Source organism: Triturus cristatus, chromosome 7 (assembly GCF_964204655.1).
Source record: "Triturus cristatus chromosome 7, aTriCri1.1, whole genome shotgun sequence".
Lineage (NCBI taxonomy): Eukaryota > Metazoa > Chordata > Amphibia > Caudata > Salamandridae > Triturus > Triturus cristatus.
This window is the reverse complement of record NC_140590.1, coordinates 216,360,822-216,378,861: the sequence shown is the minus strand read 5'-3', so window position 1 is coordinate 216,378,861 and position 18,040 is coordinate 216,360,822. Positions and strand designations below refer to the sequence as shown.

The 18,040-nt window shown below is 49.2% G+C and overlaps 1 protein-coding gene across 4 annotated transcripts in view; it reads right to left on the bottom strand.

Annotated features, from left to right (window-relative positions):
* LOC146809250 (zonadhesin-like) overlaps positions 1-18,040 on the bottom strand; it is a 173,769-nt gene that overhangs the window by 32,336 nt on the left and 123,393 nt on the right. For all 4 annotated transcript variants that reach the window (XM_085616074.1, XM_085616076.1, XM_085616073.1 and 1 more), the window contains one exon: positions 13,261-13,296. In XM_085616074.1, the coding sequence (XP_085472200.1) occupies positions 13,261-13,296 (36 nt within the window). The remainder of the gene's footprint in view (positions 1-13,260; positions 13,297-18,040) is intronic.

Below are 18,040 nucleotides of genomic sequence, written 5' to 3'. Positions count from 1 at the left end.
TGTCTGATCGCTAAAGCTGTCGCTGCGACTGATTTCAGGCACGCAGGCAGAGCCTGGGCTACTGGATCTAATGTGCTAGAAAAGTAAGCACACGGTTTGTGTGAACCTGCTTGGTCCTGAGTGAGTACTGACAAGGCAGTACCTTCGCGTTCTGTGACAAATAGTGTAAAAGGCTTACTGTAACATGGTGTCGCTAAAACTGGTGCTTGACATAAGGCTTTCTTTAAGTCTTCAAAAGCTTGTGTATGTTCCTGAGTCCAAGGGAGGACAGTCGATGTCGCTGCCTCCTGGGTTGACAACTGGATGAGTGGTTTTGCTAGAAATGCATATTGGGGAATCCATTGTCTACAGTACGAAGTGAGGCCTATGAAGGCCCGCACCTCCTTTTGTGTCTTGGGTGGTGGCATGTTTACAATTAACTGGATGCGGTCAGGTGTGAGCTGTCTCCCCCCTTTGTACAGCAAGTGCCCAAGGTACACAACTTGCTGAACACAAAATTGCAGCTTCGAAGGGGACACCTTGTGCCCCTTGTCGGCCAAAAAATGTAAAACCGTCAGTGATGCTTTTTCACATTCAGGTTCGCTTTGGGCGGTGATCAGCAGATCATTGACATACTGAAGCAGGGCAGTGTTAACAGGCATGTGGATACCGTCAAGTTGTCTTTTCAGTGCTTGGCTATAGATGCTGGGGCTTTCTGTGAATCCTTGAGGTGCGCGTGCAAATTTGAAGCTTCGTCCATTTAAACAGAATCCGAACAAATATTGGCTTTCCGGATCGATTGGGACGCTAAAGAAGGCGTTCTTGAGGTCAATTACAGTAAAGAACGTTGCTTCTGAATCAATAGCTGTCAATAATGAAGAGATATCTGGGACCACGGGATACTGTGGTATAATGCATTTATTCAATTCGCGCAGATCAATAATTAATCGATAAACTGGGGGTGCTTTTGGATCAGTACGTTTAAGAACTGGAATGATAGGAGAATTACATACATTGGAGTCGGTTTCCACGACCACTCCTTGTGCAATGAGCTCATCAATGATTTGCAGCAAAGCCACTACAGCATCTGGGGGTAACTTGTATTGTCGGATTCGTGGTAATACCACTCCTGCTTTGAGTGTGACTCGATATGGTGTAATGTGCATACATCCTACATCAGTGGGGCCTTGTGCCCATAAATGTGCAGGGACATTCTGTAACCGGTGATTCATGTCTTTCAATACGTAGTGACCTTTAAAGTCACGCAAGAATAGTCGTACCCCCTCCGGGGAACAACATATTACAGCTCCTAGAGCTTTCAGTGTCTTTATACCTAACAAGTTTTCTGGGCATGATTTTGTAAGCAATAAATCTGTAGTCCGTGTCAATGGACCAACTGTAAGGGGAAGAGGTTGCGATACTTCGTTAACAATAGGCTTTCCTGAAAAACCAAGGGAAATATTCTGGGAGCCTGAGAGGGGTGCCCCTGGAACTTCGTTGTGACTTATAGTTGTTCTGCTTGCCCCTGTATCAATTAAAAACGTTCTGTCTTTCCCTAATACTTGACTATGTACATAAGGACCCTTTTGATCTACAGGAACCTCAATAAGAGGCAAGCCAACCTCCCTCTCTAGGCTGTTTCATGTGTATCGCTGATAATCGGGATAGTCATTTTGTGCATACTGGTACATCTGTTGTGTCGTGTTTTGTGCTGCGGCAATAGGCTGTGACTGTGGTACTGCTACGGTCTGTTGTGAAGCTTGCATAGGCTGTACATTCTGAAGTACTTGTGGTTGGATCTGATCCTGTCTAGGTGGACGTGGTCTCTCCTTGGTTTTACCCGTAGAGATATTATGTTTCAGAACTGCACAATCGTTTATATAATGACCTGGCTGTTTACAATAGTTGCATGTCCCTTTAACAGGAGCCGCTGAGTTACTGGACTGTGTCGCACCCTTTTTATGACTGTCAGCTGGAACTGACTGAGCTACGAGCATTTTCATTTTCGTGTCTTTCATACGTCTTTGTTCGTGTTCTTGTTCTTCCCTAACTCTATTCTGGTGGTACTGTAACATTTGTAACATTTGTGAAGGGGTATTAGCTTGCCAAGTGCTCTCGACTTTCAATACTCTGTTCTTAACCTGGGGCAGGGAATTCTCGACTAATTTTGTTACAAAGAGATGTGGATATGACTCGCTACTTGCTTTCAGACCGCTATTAATACCAAAACATTTTTCGAATCGGGAATAAAAATCACTAGTGTCTTCATCGGGTTTCTGTTTGCAGGCTGAGATGGCACCCCAGTCTTCCTTTTTCGTAGTTAATAATCGTGGCAATACTTGTACTAACAATCCTGGTAACGCTTTAGTTTTGTCCCCAAGCCCTAGGCCTGCAGTTCGGGTATTTTCTTCGTTTTCTAATGCAGTCCAATCAATCTTTTGGTCTCCCACCTCCCATTCTTTTTCTTTGAGTTTCTCGTAAATACCGGCAGGCAACAATACTTTTAATATTTTCATGATGTCAGGATAGGTATAATCACCCATGAGTAACATATCTTTTATTTCGCGGTGAAAACCTGCTGGATCTTTGTCATGGCTGGGCACTAATTTTTTCATTTCTAATAGTTCTATTTTAGTTATGGGCGTGTACACAAACACGCGTCTAAAAGTATTATCTTCATTTCTAACTGGGTGCACTTCGCGTAAGGGATTCTGTCTGTCTATGTAATACATTTTTCTTTCCATGGAGGGAGCTGGATCAAGCTGCGAACACAGGAAGGCACTGTATCTGTGCCAATGTTCTAGAATTACTTTAATTAGATCGGTACCTAGACCTCTCCATTTCTCCATGAGTAGTTCTATCAATATATCAGGTAGGGGACCAGGATCGGAGTGTTGGCTTTTATACAATATAAGGAGGTGTTGTATCATGTATATACCGGCTAAACGCTGTTCGTCTGGTGAAAGATTCAAAAACGTGTGTGCTAGCGCGTCATCACTATATTTATCAGAACTGTCAGCCCATTGTACTGCTGACCTGGCTAATTCTTGTTCATCCATAGATTCGAGTACATGGTACCCCATTCGTTCTTGAAGTATTTTATCAGTAGCCTGAAATAAGTGTTCAGGGGTCTTTGGATTTGACATGGCTGTTAGAAAAATTCTCTTACTTTCTGGACGTATCGGACGCATTGAATTATTAAAAGATCTTCCCTTACCTACATAAGCTATCATTTCCCTAGCTGGTAATTGTAATTGTCCTGTTGTCGTTTCTGATCGTTCCTCCTCTTCCGAGGATTCAGTCTTATCCGTCTCTATTTCTCTTTCAGGCTGTTCTCTTTCATGTATTTGTTCTACTGTTTTTCGGATCCTTCGGTACATATTTTCTATACTACTCTGTTTATCATGTTTTCCGCCTGCTATATTCTGACCCCATTTGTTATGTGCTTTCATTTCTTCCGGGTCTACACCAGGCCTATCTCTGTTTCTAATCAAGCAGTTTATGAAGAAGCGTAACAGCAGCTTTTGCGTGTCCACTTTCTGGTATGCCATGGCCTCGCGAATACTTTCAGGACCTTGCCCTGTTTGGACAAAGTGATATATTTTGTCTAGATGATCAGTCATTCCTGGTAGTATCATTAAATAGTTCGCAACTCGTCGTAGACGTACTGATGATAGCATCATTCTGTCGTCTTTACCGGGTACTGGATCATATCTACAGTCTGTAAGAGGCTCCTTAAATATGTCGTAATTCACTGTTTGAGGTGTACGTTGGTGTGCTAAATCCCTAAAAGTTAATCGACCTGTTGATGGTGGCGTATGAAAACCTCCTGTCGCACCTCCTGAGGTGCTAGGTCCAGCAAATGGATTTGTTGGGTGTAAGGTAGGGAGATTAGGTGCAGGAAGGAGCGGAGGAACAGGCGGAAGGTTTGAAACGGGAGGAGAAGTATGTTGCTGCATAGGTGGGGGCAGATTATCTCGGGGTCGAGCGCCATCAGCAGGTGGTGTGCGTGGCGGTGGATCATTAACATATTCGGGGGCTACATCGTCTAAATAGGAAGAAAGGAAAATGTCCTTTGCGGTCTTATGGTGCAATTTAATCGGAAGCAATGGAGGTGGCAGATCTTTTGGTACTTCCAGGGTGGCCTTAGGTAAACCCTCGGCCAGAAGAGGATACATACCATTCATAAGAGTGTTTCGTTGTCTGTCTACTTGTTCTGTTTTTACTCGGATACCTTCCTCAACTAATATGTTTTCTCGGGCTTTGTCTGAATCCTCCCTACTTTTCTCTTCTTTTCTGAGCGCTTTTTCTGTGCGTCTATGTGATTCTTTACGCCATAATTCAATGGCATCTTTCTGTGACTGTCTGGCTTTCTTTTTCCATAATGCTTCTTCTACTCTCATGATGCAATCTGCATCCCATGTCCCAGCAGCGGGCCATCTCTGATTCTCTGCTAAATCTTTGGTGTAGTCCACCCATAAATCAAGATATAGTATGGCATCTAGGCCATGTTTATGGTACATAAAGTACCCTGGAGTGTCCCTAGGTGGAATGGGAATGGCTTCCTCGAGTATCCCTTTTCTAGTTTTTATCTGTCTTAATTTTGAGAATAACGGCATCTTTAAACCTTGCTACTTGACTCTTACTCGGACTTGAACACAATTAATACAATAAACACAGTAATGAAGATCGAACAACCACTCATACCACGACATTAAAAACATATTAAAACATTTCAGAACGAACAACAATAATTAGAATAAAACTAGCTAACTGAATAATACTGGATGTTCTGCTAAACAGTACAGATACACCGCTAAAACAGTGCAGACCGGATCTGTGTACCCAAACCCGTCTTGACCGGCACAAACTAATGCGCACGTCTAGATGCGTCCCCAGCAATGGTACTCACCGGGAAGCACGGAACGGAACAGAAGGCCTCGGAAACTCTGGACTGGACTGGACCGGACTCGACTTGACTCGACTCGACTCGTGACGTAGATACTTCGGAACTTCGGAACCTGGTGGGCCTCTGTATACCTCGGATCTTGCTCTCTCAGCTAGGCTCTGGTCGGGATCCTCCGCACTCCTCACCGCCTCGTCTGGGTGTTGATCGCAGCCTCAGTCACCTCCGTTGGCCTGAGGGAGGTACAGGAAATCCTGCGGGTACGCGTAGTTGTCCGTCCGGCTGTGGCAGGGGACCGGGCCTGCAACGCACCTCCGGCGTGTGGGGCGGGGGAGGAGTCCCTATTCGGGCGCCAATTATGTGGTAAATATTTAAATTACCTGTACTATTTTTATGCGGTAAAGTTTAATAAGAATAACTCAGAAAAATAAGAGGCAGAATCCGTGGTATTTGAGGTTATAAAGGGGGTTTTATTCCTTACAAAGGAATTGGTTCGAACCAGGCAATCGGATTCCGTCACCACGAAGGTTCGGGAAGGGATTCAGCATACATTATTGACAGGTTATCATATATATAGTCAATGCATTACAGTAAAGGCAGATGTAGAAGGCGTAACAGCTGAGAGGAGAGATAAGAATACACATACGTAATGAAAAAGGCGTTACAATAGGCGTGCATAAGGGCATAAGGGCGTGTACTAGAAACGTCATTAAGAGGATGTCACAGGTGGGTGGATCCATAAGAGAATCCTGCAATGTCAGCAGAAATACTTGGCAGAGATGCGCGTGCAGCAGCATGACGTGTGACTGACGTGGAACTAGAGGGTGAAGGGGATTTGACATTGAGCCCCACATGAGGAGACAGAAGTCTGGGATGTCAGAACAACCTAATCCCAAATCGTATCTAATATCTTGTGTTTAAGGAACTGTATTATCTGGAAGGAAAGGTCTCTCAAGCAGAGGCTATTCTATACTGACTGCTAATGCGTGAATAAGCGTCTATGTGTCTACATGAGATGCGAGGGGGCATGGGCCTACCATGGTAACAGGAGCTATGAATTACTTGCACGGAGACAGTGAGGCCGGGCCCTTTGCTCTGCAGCTGGAAGGATGTTTACCTAAACTACTAGACAGGAATGTATTTTTCGAGGAGCGGAGCAGATAACTTGAAGGCAAAATACAGTCTTTGGCAGGCAACAGGCCGAGCCGGGCACCGTTAGCCGCGCAGGGAGTAAGACAAAGGTCATGGATACAGATGCAGGTCCAGGCTGGAGCATTCAGAGGCAGAAGGCAGGAAAAGGCTCGATGGCAGAATTCAGGGCCTAACTTGCCAGAGCTGAAAAACGTGAAAGGTACACCATATAAAGACGGTGGCAAAGCATACTTAGGAACGGAATATCCGACCCATTCATGGTGGATCTGAAAGAGGACATGTTGACGTTGGACACAAATGTATTTGCGTCTTCATAGCTGGAAGTGGAGGGAACATACATGTACTTGTAGCACGTACATGGAGCCGTTGGGGTCTAAGATAGGAGACACAATTGATCATAAAATTCAAGCAACCACCCTCCTTTCTCTAACAACTAATAGGTTATTATTAGACTAATAGAAGTTCTCTTAGGCTTGAATGGGGGACCCCATACCGTATAGATCAGCTTAGTGGAATCACATCACAGGATCAGCTAGGCTCTCTCCTGCAACAGCTCTTCTCTCCGAATGAATCTAAAACATGCTGCTCTGTAATATTAAAGCTCTCATCTTTCAGGTATTGACAGCTGCATGCATGTTATGGCTAAAAAGTGGTACGATCAACCTGAACACAACAACCTGAACCGTCTCGTGACCCAGACTCGTTCTTTACATGGTGTACAGACCAAGGTCACTGCTCACTGTTAAGGATGTTAAACAACAGACGGTTCTCATGTGAAGCAAAGTCGAGTAAGCATTTCTCAAATGAATAACATGTAACAACAGTGTCGTGTGCAAAAGCAGCAGTAGTGGCAAGATGGCTTTCTACCAACTGACGCGGTTGTGCTAACTTAGCGTTGTACATAGGGAGTGGCTAACCCACACTACACCTTAGGGTCCCTGGGTACTCATCTTTGGTGGTTCAGTGCTTTCCCTGGGATCCTCCATCCTTTGGTAGTAGTTGTGTTTTAGTGACCATTTCACATTCCACTATTTTAGCATGTGGTTCGATTTTCTCATAGTGGCCCATGTGTTTTCCTATGCAACTTACCTGCTTTTGAAGTATTTTGTGTTTAATAAATACAAAGTATTTTTAAATTCACTTTGGTGGTTCTCTTTTGTGAAATTACTGACTACGTGGTAAATTTACCCACTCTGCATCCTCCTTATAAGCCTTAGCTGCTCTCCACAGCTTCCCCTTGAGAGCTTTGGTTATCCGGGGCCTAAACACTATCACTAAGGGTTGCCTGGACTCAGTATATAGTGTCCACCTATAGTGAGGCCCTGTGCCAGCCTCCTATACTTGTTAATCATTGACTGAGACTGGGGCGCAAGGTCTCATGCTGGACTGTGATGGACTGGGGTTTCTGTTTACACAGCAGGTCATACCAGTTAACATTTTTACCTAGGAGCTTTTTAGAGCTCAAATTCTTTCAGCAGTAAAAGTCCAAATTTGCACCATGAGAGGGTCTGCAAAGTCTGATACTTTTGTATTGAACGCCTACCAAAGACACTGGCTGCTGTGCCCAATTAGAACACTGGATTATAGCAGTCAATGTCACTCCACTGCGGTGAAAGATATACTGCCTCTCATTGGTCGACCTCCAGACGTAATCATTTTTTGGGTTCTCAAAATCCTCCAACAGGGCAAGGCTGAAACTGTAGGCTGACAGGGCTCCACAAGGCAAATACCTTGATAAAAGTCTTGCAGAACCAGTTTTCAGCACAGCAACAACCTCACCAGAACTATACCAACCTCATTCCCTTCATTGGTATAGTCACCATGTCCAATACTCAGCACATTGGCCTAGTCCTCTAGAGGTATAAAAAAAAAATATATATTATTAAGTCCCACTTTTCTCCAACTGATTGCTAACTTCCTTCTGCTCATTCCTGCAGCTTGCATCCTAGTTAGGACAGACTACTTAGCACCTAGGCTTTCTATTGCTAGAGCTCTTGCCCAGTGTACAGCTGGGCCTTGTGCAGACAGTAGTTTTCTGTTCTTTATTTCCCTGTAGCATCCAACAAGTGGCTAACTATTTGAACCCCCGTCCCCTTTAAGTAACAGTTTAAGTCTGTTAGAAATGGGGGTCTCTAGTTGGCAAGGGCTTGCACCTTTGTCCAAATAGGAACCCTTCTTCCTAGTCAGGATAAGGGAGGTACACTCCTAAAATAACCCCTGCTCACCCCCTTGGTAGCCTGGCACAAGCAGTCAGGCTTATCTTAGATGCAGTGTGTAAAGCATTTGCACATAACCAACAGTAATACAGTGTAAGCACTACAAAAGGACACCACACCAGCTTTGAAAAATATCCAATATTTACATACAAGACCAAAAACAAATCCACAATACAGTACTTAAATCTAGAGATATCAAAATATGCTTAAAAACAGTTCCTTGATGTCGATAGCTTTGTCCGGGGCTTTCACGGCGTCGTGAGCAAACAAATCCAAACTGTTCTGGCTGACCGTGCCGTGGCGGACCACCTACGGTGTCGGGAAGACCCGCAAACGGTACCTTTTAGAAATGTAGGGCGCCGGTGACCTCTCGTTGAGTTTCCAAAAACACGGCATCCGCAGGCGACGGTTTCGGAGGTCGGTGCAGGAGTCGTCGGATTGCGAATTGCAGCGGTGCGGCGTCCTCAGGAGTATGAGCAGCGGCTCGGTGGCGGCATCCGATAGCGTCATCAGTGAGACCAGGGTTGCGGTGCGAGATGAAGGCGGTGCTCGTCACGGTGCTAGCAGGTCTCTGTGCAAGCAGCGGCGTCGTCGTTGCTGAAGCGCTGTCGCCGGCTGACGAACTGGAGTCGATGGTGCGGGCAGGCCAAGGCTGCGGTGCGGGATGAGGGCTGTGCGTCATTTAACTTTACGAGAAGTGCCCTCGAAACACGGTGCAAGCAGCAGCGTCGATTTCGGCATGGAGTGTTGTTGGTGGGGATACCAAAGCGTCGTCATGAAGCGAGGCGGTGCAGAGTGCAGTGCCCACAGGTCGCGGTGTGAGCAACGGCTCGGTGGCGGCATCAACAGGCATCGTCAGTGAGACCAGGGTCACGGTGCAGCGTTGCCCTCTGCGGTGCCAGGGTGTCGTCATGAAGCAAGGCGGTGCGGAGTGCGGAGCCCACAGGTCGTGGTGCGAGCAGTGGCTCGGTGGTGGTGTCAATGAGACCAGGGTCACGCTGCGGCGTTGCCCTCTGCGGTGCAGTCAGGACACGGTGTTGGCAGCGGCGTCATAGAGTTGCTTTTCCTGTGTTAGAGCACAAAACACAGTCCCCAGTGCTGCGGGCAGAGGAGCTTGAAGTCTTTGTTGTTCCTGATACTTCTTGAACGGGGGCAAGCTCTACCTCAAGCCCTTGGAGAAATGCACAAAGCAGATTGCAGAAAGTTCAGTACAGAAGCAGCCACTGTAGGTCAACACAGCAAAGCACACAGCAAAAAGGTAGGTCTTCCTCACAGCTTCTCCAGCTCTTCTTCTTGGCAGTCTTCTTGATCCAAAATAGTTCTAAAGTTCAGGGGTCTGGGCCCCAATATTTATATCCCAAAATCCTTTGATCTCTTAGGCAGAGAGGGCTGTGCCCAGCCAGAACCAGTTCTGCTTTCTCTGGTATGGTTTCCTGGCAGGAGGTGAAGACGGCATTGTCAGAGGCAGACCAGGCCCTTTGAGGTACAAGGAAATCTCACTCTTCCCCCTCCCATCGCAGCCCAGGTCTACGTAACCTTATATAAACCCTCACATAAGTACACAGGTCGGGGGCGGTATATCTTGATTCTCCGCCTCAGTGTACTGTCACAGCATCATCATAGGGTTTCGTTATTGTATATATGCTGTCCTCCGCCTGGAGGTAGACCATCTGATTTGCCTGTAGGGTCCAGATATCAAAAAAGAGAGGGACGTGCAAGTGCTCGTGTGTGGTGAAGTTTAAAATTCCCTACATCACTCTGATGCGATAACATTTTATTAGAAAAAGAGGGCGATGTGGGAAATTAAAAGAAAAAGCGTGGTGCGTGTGTAGACCTAGTAACTAGTCTACCGCACTAATAGGTAAACATGTTTCAGCCTTCTTGCGTTTTCTTGAGGCTTTCGTCAGGACCAGGTGTGTTTAGGGGCTCATTATGCCTCCTAATATGAGTGGTTGAATCGCCACTTCTGTGTTAGTTTGTAGTCAGATCTGTTGTATCTGAAACAAAATTAATCACAGAGGAATCCTATATAATGAATATTAAAGGATCCAGGAGAATTCAGCATCCGTAGATGCACACCGAGCGGTTGTGGTCTGGGAAAATATTCAAATTTCTAAAGGTCTCCACCAGCCGGTTGGAGATTAAATGATTAAATGAATGCCGCCAGCTTCGCGGTCGTTACGAAGGGGAGCAGGAGATGTGACTTCCTCGGAAATAGACCGAGGAAGCCACGTCTCCCGCTTGAGTAAGGGGCAGTTAGCTGGTTACAAGCACACCTGTTCGCACATGTGTGCAGGGTACGCATGTGAGCCTTCCATCATGCACAGCTTGGTAACTGCGCACAGGTAGCCTGGCACTAAGGGGATTTTGCTAGGTTAGACCTGGGATAGGCCTTATCATATCTGTGCACACTCAGAGGTAAGGTCAGTAGGTTTTACTGTTTTATCTGTAGGGGCACTTGTGTACACATGGGGGGGGAAATCTGACTTAAAAGTTCAGTTTTGCTTCCTTTAGACCTGCAGAGTTGTGTATGGGATGAAACCGGGGTGAAACATGTGTGCCCCGTTTGAATCAGCAGGTCTCAAGATCCTGCATGTATACCTTATGGGTCATCAAGAATTTACATATTTCTCTGGTTCAGCTCAGGATCAGAGTACAGGCCTTTTTCCATCCTATGCCCAAGTTAATTACTCTGCTACCCAGCAGAGGGAACAAACCACTCCCCACACAAAAGGAGTAGTTAACAGTGCTTCACTCCGCTCCTGAGCAAGGGGAGGGGAGAGGAAAATAATTTGCATCTGTTAAATCACTGTCGACACTGTACAAGGCTTGGGAGAGCCCAGGCCCCCTGAACAAAGGAGGAAGCACAGACATTGGAGGCCAACTCAGGGGAGGCTCTCTTTTGAAGTTTAGTGAAAAGTCCTTGACTAAGATGTCAGCTGGGGGTTGAGTTAAGGCCACTAAAGAAGATGTTAACAGTGGCTTATTGATGGTGCAATTTTGACCAGGAGGTCTGGGTGGAAGAGTGATGTGACACCCTAGGAATGGCCAGTGGTGCCTGGCTTCCACAACTTTCCATCCCCATTTAAATACTCTTGTAAAAAGGTAAGAAGTTGTTGGAGTTATACTCTAGCACTGGCATGTGACAACACCATGGAAAGCTGGAAGGAAAAGACCCTGATGGACTTCGGACTCTGCTTACAGTTGACACCTGAACCAGTGGGTCTCTCCAGGAGCATCCCTCTCCACAGTAAATCCCCTTTTAAGCCAGGAGGCATGCTGCAGAGGCTCTACATAACTAGAGCTCCCCACTAGGAGCAAAAGGAGCCCAAGATGGTCAAAAATCAGTCCATTGAAGCTCAAGATAATTGCTCGGGGGGGCGGAGGGCGAAGCTGACTAAGTGCAAAGGGTTCTGCTGGAATTTGGAGATACGACAAGGGTGTGCTAGGGCCCATCCCAGTCAGGGAGACTGCACAGGGTCCCCGATTTAATACATTTGGGTGTAGTAGACATGCTTGTGGCCCCTTACAATGCGGTTTAATTGACCTCGAAGGCCGCCCCCCCCCCTCCCACTATCCTCCCATGGGCTGATACTAGAATGGTGGCACAAGACCCCAACATATCTAAACAGGCAGGGGAAAACTGTCAAGCCTCCCCCCCCACCACAACGGTGACCCTGCCCCCTGCGCTCTTGCCTGGGACAAGCGAGGTAGCCGAGGTGCAGCGAGTGGACAGGGAGCAGGCTACAGCATCAGCGAGGACAGTTGCATGGAGAGCTTTCCAGGCAGCAGTGGGTTTCCAGCATGGCCACAATAAATAAGAGCCTGACGGGACTCGGTGGGACCAGGCACCCCCCAGTGCACCGATAAAGAATCCGACTACGGCTGGTGCTGCTGTTCAAATATGCAGTGCTCTTCTCTAGGAGGGCCCAATAAAGACTGCAGGACTCATTTACATAAATTTTCCTGCTATTGGATGGCAGGAAGACATGAGCACCATCAGTAAATTCAAAGAGTATTGGGGGAGGGGGCTGAAGGAGTTACAGCAGCCAACCCCTCCCCCCACCTCCCCCCAGAAGTAATATTTCAAAGTAACACTCAGTTCCGGGTTTAGGGAGCCATAGCGTTCGGATTTTCACTATCAGTTTTGAGGCACTCAAAAGGTTTCAGCTTTTGCTCTTCATCTGGCAGTGCACCACCCTCTAGGGCTAGTTCATTGGCTGCCATTCATGTGGACCGAATGAGTGAAAAGAAATGACAGACGTGATCTTCATCTCAAAAGTTCTATCGATAAGCAAAAGCGAACAGTGTTTTTTGATCAATGTTAAAATACTTTGACATTACTGATCTTATTGCTAATCTTCTTTAATTAGGTTGTGGTGACATTTGCATCATTTCCATTACATACACACAGTGTCAGTCCAGCATTTAGAATGATGTTGGACGCGAGGACGCATTTTGCACTACACCCAGTGCAAAACTGATCAGGACTCAGACAGCGACTTGTGTTCGGTTAGTTCTTGTTCCCATGCACACGCAATCAGATTTCTACCCAAACCAAATCTTGATTTGGCGACGCGGCCTAGGAGTGTTCTCTCGGTCAATGTGAAATGCTGGCAATAAGCGTAGTATGGCAGGGTGCATCAACAAGCCCGTGACTTCTATGAGAAGGTGTAACAAAAGTTATTACATATTAGTTCATGAATGACACATGGGAATAAGCATCACTGAACACCTAGTGAATGCTCACCCGTCTTACTAAAGGGCAGAAGTCACACTCACAATACTGAACTCAGAGTTCATTTCAACTCCCCTTGCAGTGTACGATGCCTCTACTCCGAGAAGAAGCGTCACATGCATATCGGTGCAAGGCTCCAAACACACTTGGAACAGTTTAAGTATGATTAGCATGTAGTACGAGTAGAACCTTGACATGGTTTCATTACAGACACATTCAAAGCAAGCCTTAAAGCATTTAAAGTTCTGCTTCAGTTCATTTGTACTTGCCTTTCGTCGATTCATCTCCAGTGGCCAAGGGGAGAACTGAAATAGAAAATATAAAACTCACTACTCAGAAACATGCATCTTGCGTTTTATTTGTATGAGGTACAGTTTCAAGACAAGGGCAGTTATGCGGCATACCATAATGCAGAAATTAGCTCTCGCTTCTCACCATTTCGGTTGTATGTACATGGTGGACATGTGGCATCATGGCATACCTGGCAACCTCGACAACTCATTCATTTTTAGGTCTCACCTGGCTATCGCGTAAGCGATCACTCAGCGAGACTTATGTAGGGGCTTCAGAAAATGCTCCCAAAGGCTTCCTAGGCGGATCGGGTGGCAGTTACGCGCACAACCACGGGCATTCCATTTGCCACCAGCTACTTCCAGCACGTGCGCCGCCTCACGCATTCAGAGGGATTTAGTAAGGGGCACAAGACCTTATGAATGCAGTTTATGGCCAGTGCATGTGAGGCATTCAAGCGCGAAGCTGGCATCTGGCATCAGACTTGAAAGCAGCAGACTGCTTTCACCAGCGCGTGCTCTGCCTCACTTCCTGCATCCCCTCTTACAACAATTAACTTTCGTTATAACTCACACCCCATATGCTCGTTCCCTCCCACCCTTCCTTTGATGTCCGCTTTTCTTGTTGTTTACAAACCACGCCACACACTGCTGCACGCCTCACACTGCTGCACGCCACACACTGCTGCACTCCACACACTGCTGCACGCCACACACTGCTGCACGCCACACACTGCTGCGCACACTCCTGTACACCACACACTGCTGCACACCGCACACTGCTGCACGCCGCACACTGCTACACGAAACACTGCTGCACGCCGCACACTGCTGCACGCCTCACACTGCTGCACGCCGCAAACTGCTGCACGCCGCAAACTGCTGCACGCCACACACTGCTGCACGCCACACACTGCTGCACGCCACACACTGCTGCACGCCACACACTGCTGCACGCCACACACTGCTGCACGCCACACACTGCTGCATGCCACACACTGCTGCACGCCACACACTGCTGCATGCCGTTTGTGGGACCAGACCTCGTGGCGTGGGCCTCCCCGACCATTAGCATCCCAGCCCAACCCAAGCACCACCCTTGATCCCTGGATGTCACAGACCTCCGGCCACCCTGTCCCCGATGGCCGGCCCGGAGCCCCAGCGAAACCTAGACCCTAAACGCACATGCCCGGCCGAGGGAGAAAGAACCTCCCAAGCAAGACAGGGAGGAGTAGTCTCTGTCACACCTCTGACCTCCTCTCAGGAGAGGGTTTCGATCACCCTACGGGCCCCCGGGGAGCTGGCTCCTCGCATGCTGGGTGTTTGGAGTCCCTCCCGGTCCAACTTGAAAAGATCAAAGAGCAGAGCGGCAGGAAATCCCAACACACCGCCCCCAGGCACCAAGACCCCTCTCTGCGAGGACTCCGGACTTCAAAGAAAGGAAGGCGTATAACAAGGGGTGCTCGGGGGACTGACGGGCAGAGAAGACCTGGACCTAAGAGAGCCCTGCTGACCTGGTCGCGGCTCGACAAATCTGAAAAGAAGGACGCTACCCAACCCCTGGAAACCGGATGATCCCTGCTGACTTCGTCGCGGCTCCTGCTTGGCAGAAAACCCCTTCTGCCGGAACCATCTGAGCCCTGCTGACGTAGTCGCAGCTCCCTGGACACTGAGAACACCTGAGCCCTGCTGAGAGACTCGCTGCTCCCCTAACCCCAAAGACCGGTTGAGCCTGCCGAGTGAAACGCGGCTCCCCTGTATCCCCCGGCTCAAGGATTGAGAGCTGTGCGAAGGATATTCGGCATAGACCCTGAACCGAAAGACTTCCCCACTACCCAATTCCCCTATCCAGAAATTACCAACGCTTGTTGTATTGATCAAAAACTGCAACACGGATCATAAAGATCCACAGAATCTCTAGATAAAGAACGCCTTTCTACTGAAGGTGGTGTCCCTTTGTCAAGTAGCTCAGCGCGTGCGATCCTAGGTACGAAAGGTATGAAAGGGCCTCCCCGCTAGTGCTCGGCCTAGTTCTGGGAGAGGTGGGTCACGGGGTGGCCAGGAACGTGTTCTGTAACCCCCCTGAGATCACCCCTTCTAACATTTGGTGGCAGGCGACGGGATCCGAGCTGACACCTAGAGATCGTACAGTAAACCGCTGACGCACTACCGGACAAAGATGGAAGGAGGAACCACAATGAGTACCACAGGAACCAACGCGAGTTCTACATTCCGAGAGGACCGGTTGGAAGAATATACGCACCGAGAACTAAAGCAGTTTTGCAAAGACTTTGGAATCGCTACCACCGGATTAAGCACAAAAGAAGATTTCCAGAAAGCATTGAAGGCCTGGATCGAGGCCGGAGCTTCCCTTCCCCAAACCGAAGGAGACGCTCGAGAGGTGGAGCCCCCGAACAAACTCCGAAGCACCCCGGTAAGGAGCAACGCCCCCGAGGGGGGCCTGCCCCCGGAAGAACTAGCGGACCGAGAGAGGAGCCGCAGCCACGAACTGGAACTAGCCAAACTAAAGATAGAAGGAGAGCTAAAATTGGCTGAAAAAAAGTTAGCTGTAGAACAGTTACGCCTGCAAGGGGAACTTGAGGAAAAGAAACGCCAGCGAGAACACGAAGAAAGAAAACTTCAACTGGAACATGAGCACAGCCTAAAAGAGATCGAGCTCAAAGGCCAGGAGTGAGGAATCCAGACCCCCGGGGAATCAACAGACCTCTTCCTCGGTGGAACCAAAGTTCCACATCCCCAAGGATGTGGTGAAAGAGTATTACAAGAACGACGACATCCAGCAATGGTTCAAGGCCTGCGAGGTCGAGATGACCTCCCACCGAGTTCCACAGAAGGATTGGGGGGCTGGCTTGTGGGGCCGGTTCCTGAACGAGGGGAGAGATACCCTACTGGACCTGCCCTCCACCGTGCTAAATTCCTACAGCCACATGAAAGAGGCTCTATTAGCGAGATATGGACTCACCCCCGAGATGTACCGGCAATGGTTCCGAGACTGTAAAAAGATACCCGGTACTACGTGGGTGGAGTATGTAAACTTTTACAGCAGGGCCTTGGACGGGTGGATCAAGGGCAGCAAGGTCTCCACCTTTGAGGAGCTGTTCGACCTTATCGCGTGGGAACACTTGTCCGCAAATTGCTTCGTAGAGTTACGCCAACATCTCCTCGACAGCAAGCTCACAGATCCTCGGAAACTGGCTGTTGAAGCTGACATGGGGCCCCGTGGGTGACTATGGCCGCTACAGTCAGGGACCTCCCCGCCAGAGGGGTGGGGGGAACCAGGGAAGACAGAGGGAATCCCAGGCAGGCCCCCAGCATAGTCCCCCCAGAAACCAACCCCCGCACTTTTCAGCCCCACCTCCAGCCAGCACGGCGCCCCCGGGGAGGCAGGGACCCAGATTCAAGATCACCTGTTACCGATGCCAACAGACTGGTCACTATGCCAGTGACCCCCAATGTCCCATGTACCAACGGCCCGCAGCAACAGCTCCCCCAGCCTGACAGATGGCCACCGTGGCCCTAGGGGAGGAGATGGAGGACACCGAGGAGTGGGAGCTGGCAGCCATGGCCCTGGTCTCCCTAGGAGACCGGGAAATGGTTCCCGGAGCCCCCTTACCTGCCAACACCAAGAAATACCGACAGCAAGTGACGGTCAACGGTCACCGAGTCGGCCCTCCGCGACACCGGGGCGAGTGTCACAGTGGTCCACTGCCACCTGGTCACGGAAGACCAGATACTACCCAATGTCTTCTGTCCTGCTATATCCTCGGACAATTCCGAGAGCCTCTGCAGGATGGCCCTGGTACCCTTCGAATGGGGGAGAGTAACCGGTAAATTGAGAATGGCCGTCCGAGCCTCCCAACCAGTAGATTGCCTCCTGGGCAACGATCTTGAGAGCTCCCTGTGGGGGCAGGTGGAACGAAGGGCCCACCTAGGAATGATGGGACTACCCGAATGGGTGTGCGCCACCACGCGCTCCATGTCTGCCCGATCGCCCCCCCTCGAGGGAGTTGAGGCCCCAACTCTGAGCCCTGTCGCCGTCCCAGAGGACTGGGACAGGCTACCCGAACCTGACGACCTTCTCCCGGAAGGAGAACCCGTCCCCGACAATGGACCATTATATCAGGACCCCGAGCAAATGACCGAGCTAGGTGACCTGCCCGAGTTGGCACAATGGTGCTCCGAGGGGGCCCCTCCCGGGAGGAGTTCTGCAAAGAACAAGCCACCTGCCCTTCCCTCATCGAACCCCGGCAGCAGGTCGAAGCCCAGGCGGCGGGCGACCGGTCTGGAACCCACTGGAGGTATTGGGAAAACGGCCTCCTGTACAGTGAGCAGAAGTCTGCTGAACTAGGGTCGGCCTGGGTACTGGTAGTACCCCTGCGCTTCCAAGACTTCCACCTGGGCCTAGCCCATGATGTGCCCCTGGCGGGACACTTGGGCCAAGACAAAACCTATCATTGCTTAGTCACCCACTTCTATTGGCCCAAGATGCGAGCTAATGTAGAGGCCCACTGTAAGTCATGTCCCACGTGCCAGGCCAGCGGAAAAAGTGGTGGGAAACGCAAGGCTCCACTACAACCCTTCCCTGTCATCAGTACCCCCTTTGAGCGGGTGGGGATAGACATCGTGGGACCTCTGGATCCCAGGACCGCCCAGGGCCACCGGTTCATCCTCGTACTGGTGGACCACACCACGCGCTACCCTGAGGCCATTCCCCTCCGAACCGTGACGGCCCCCGTGG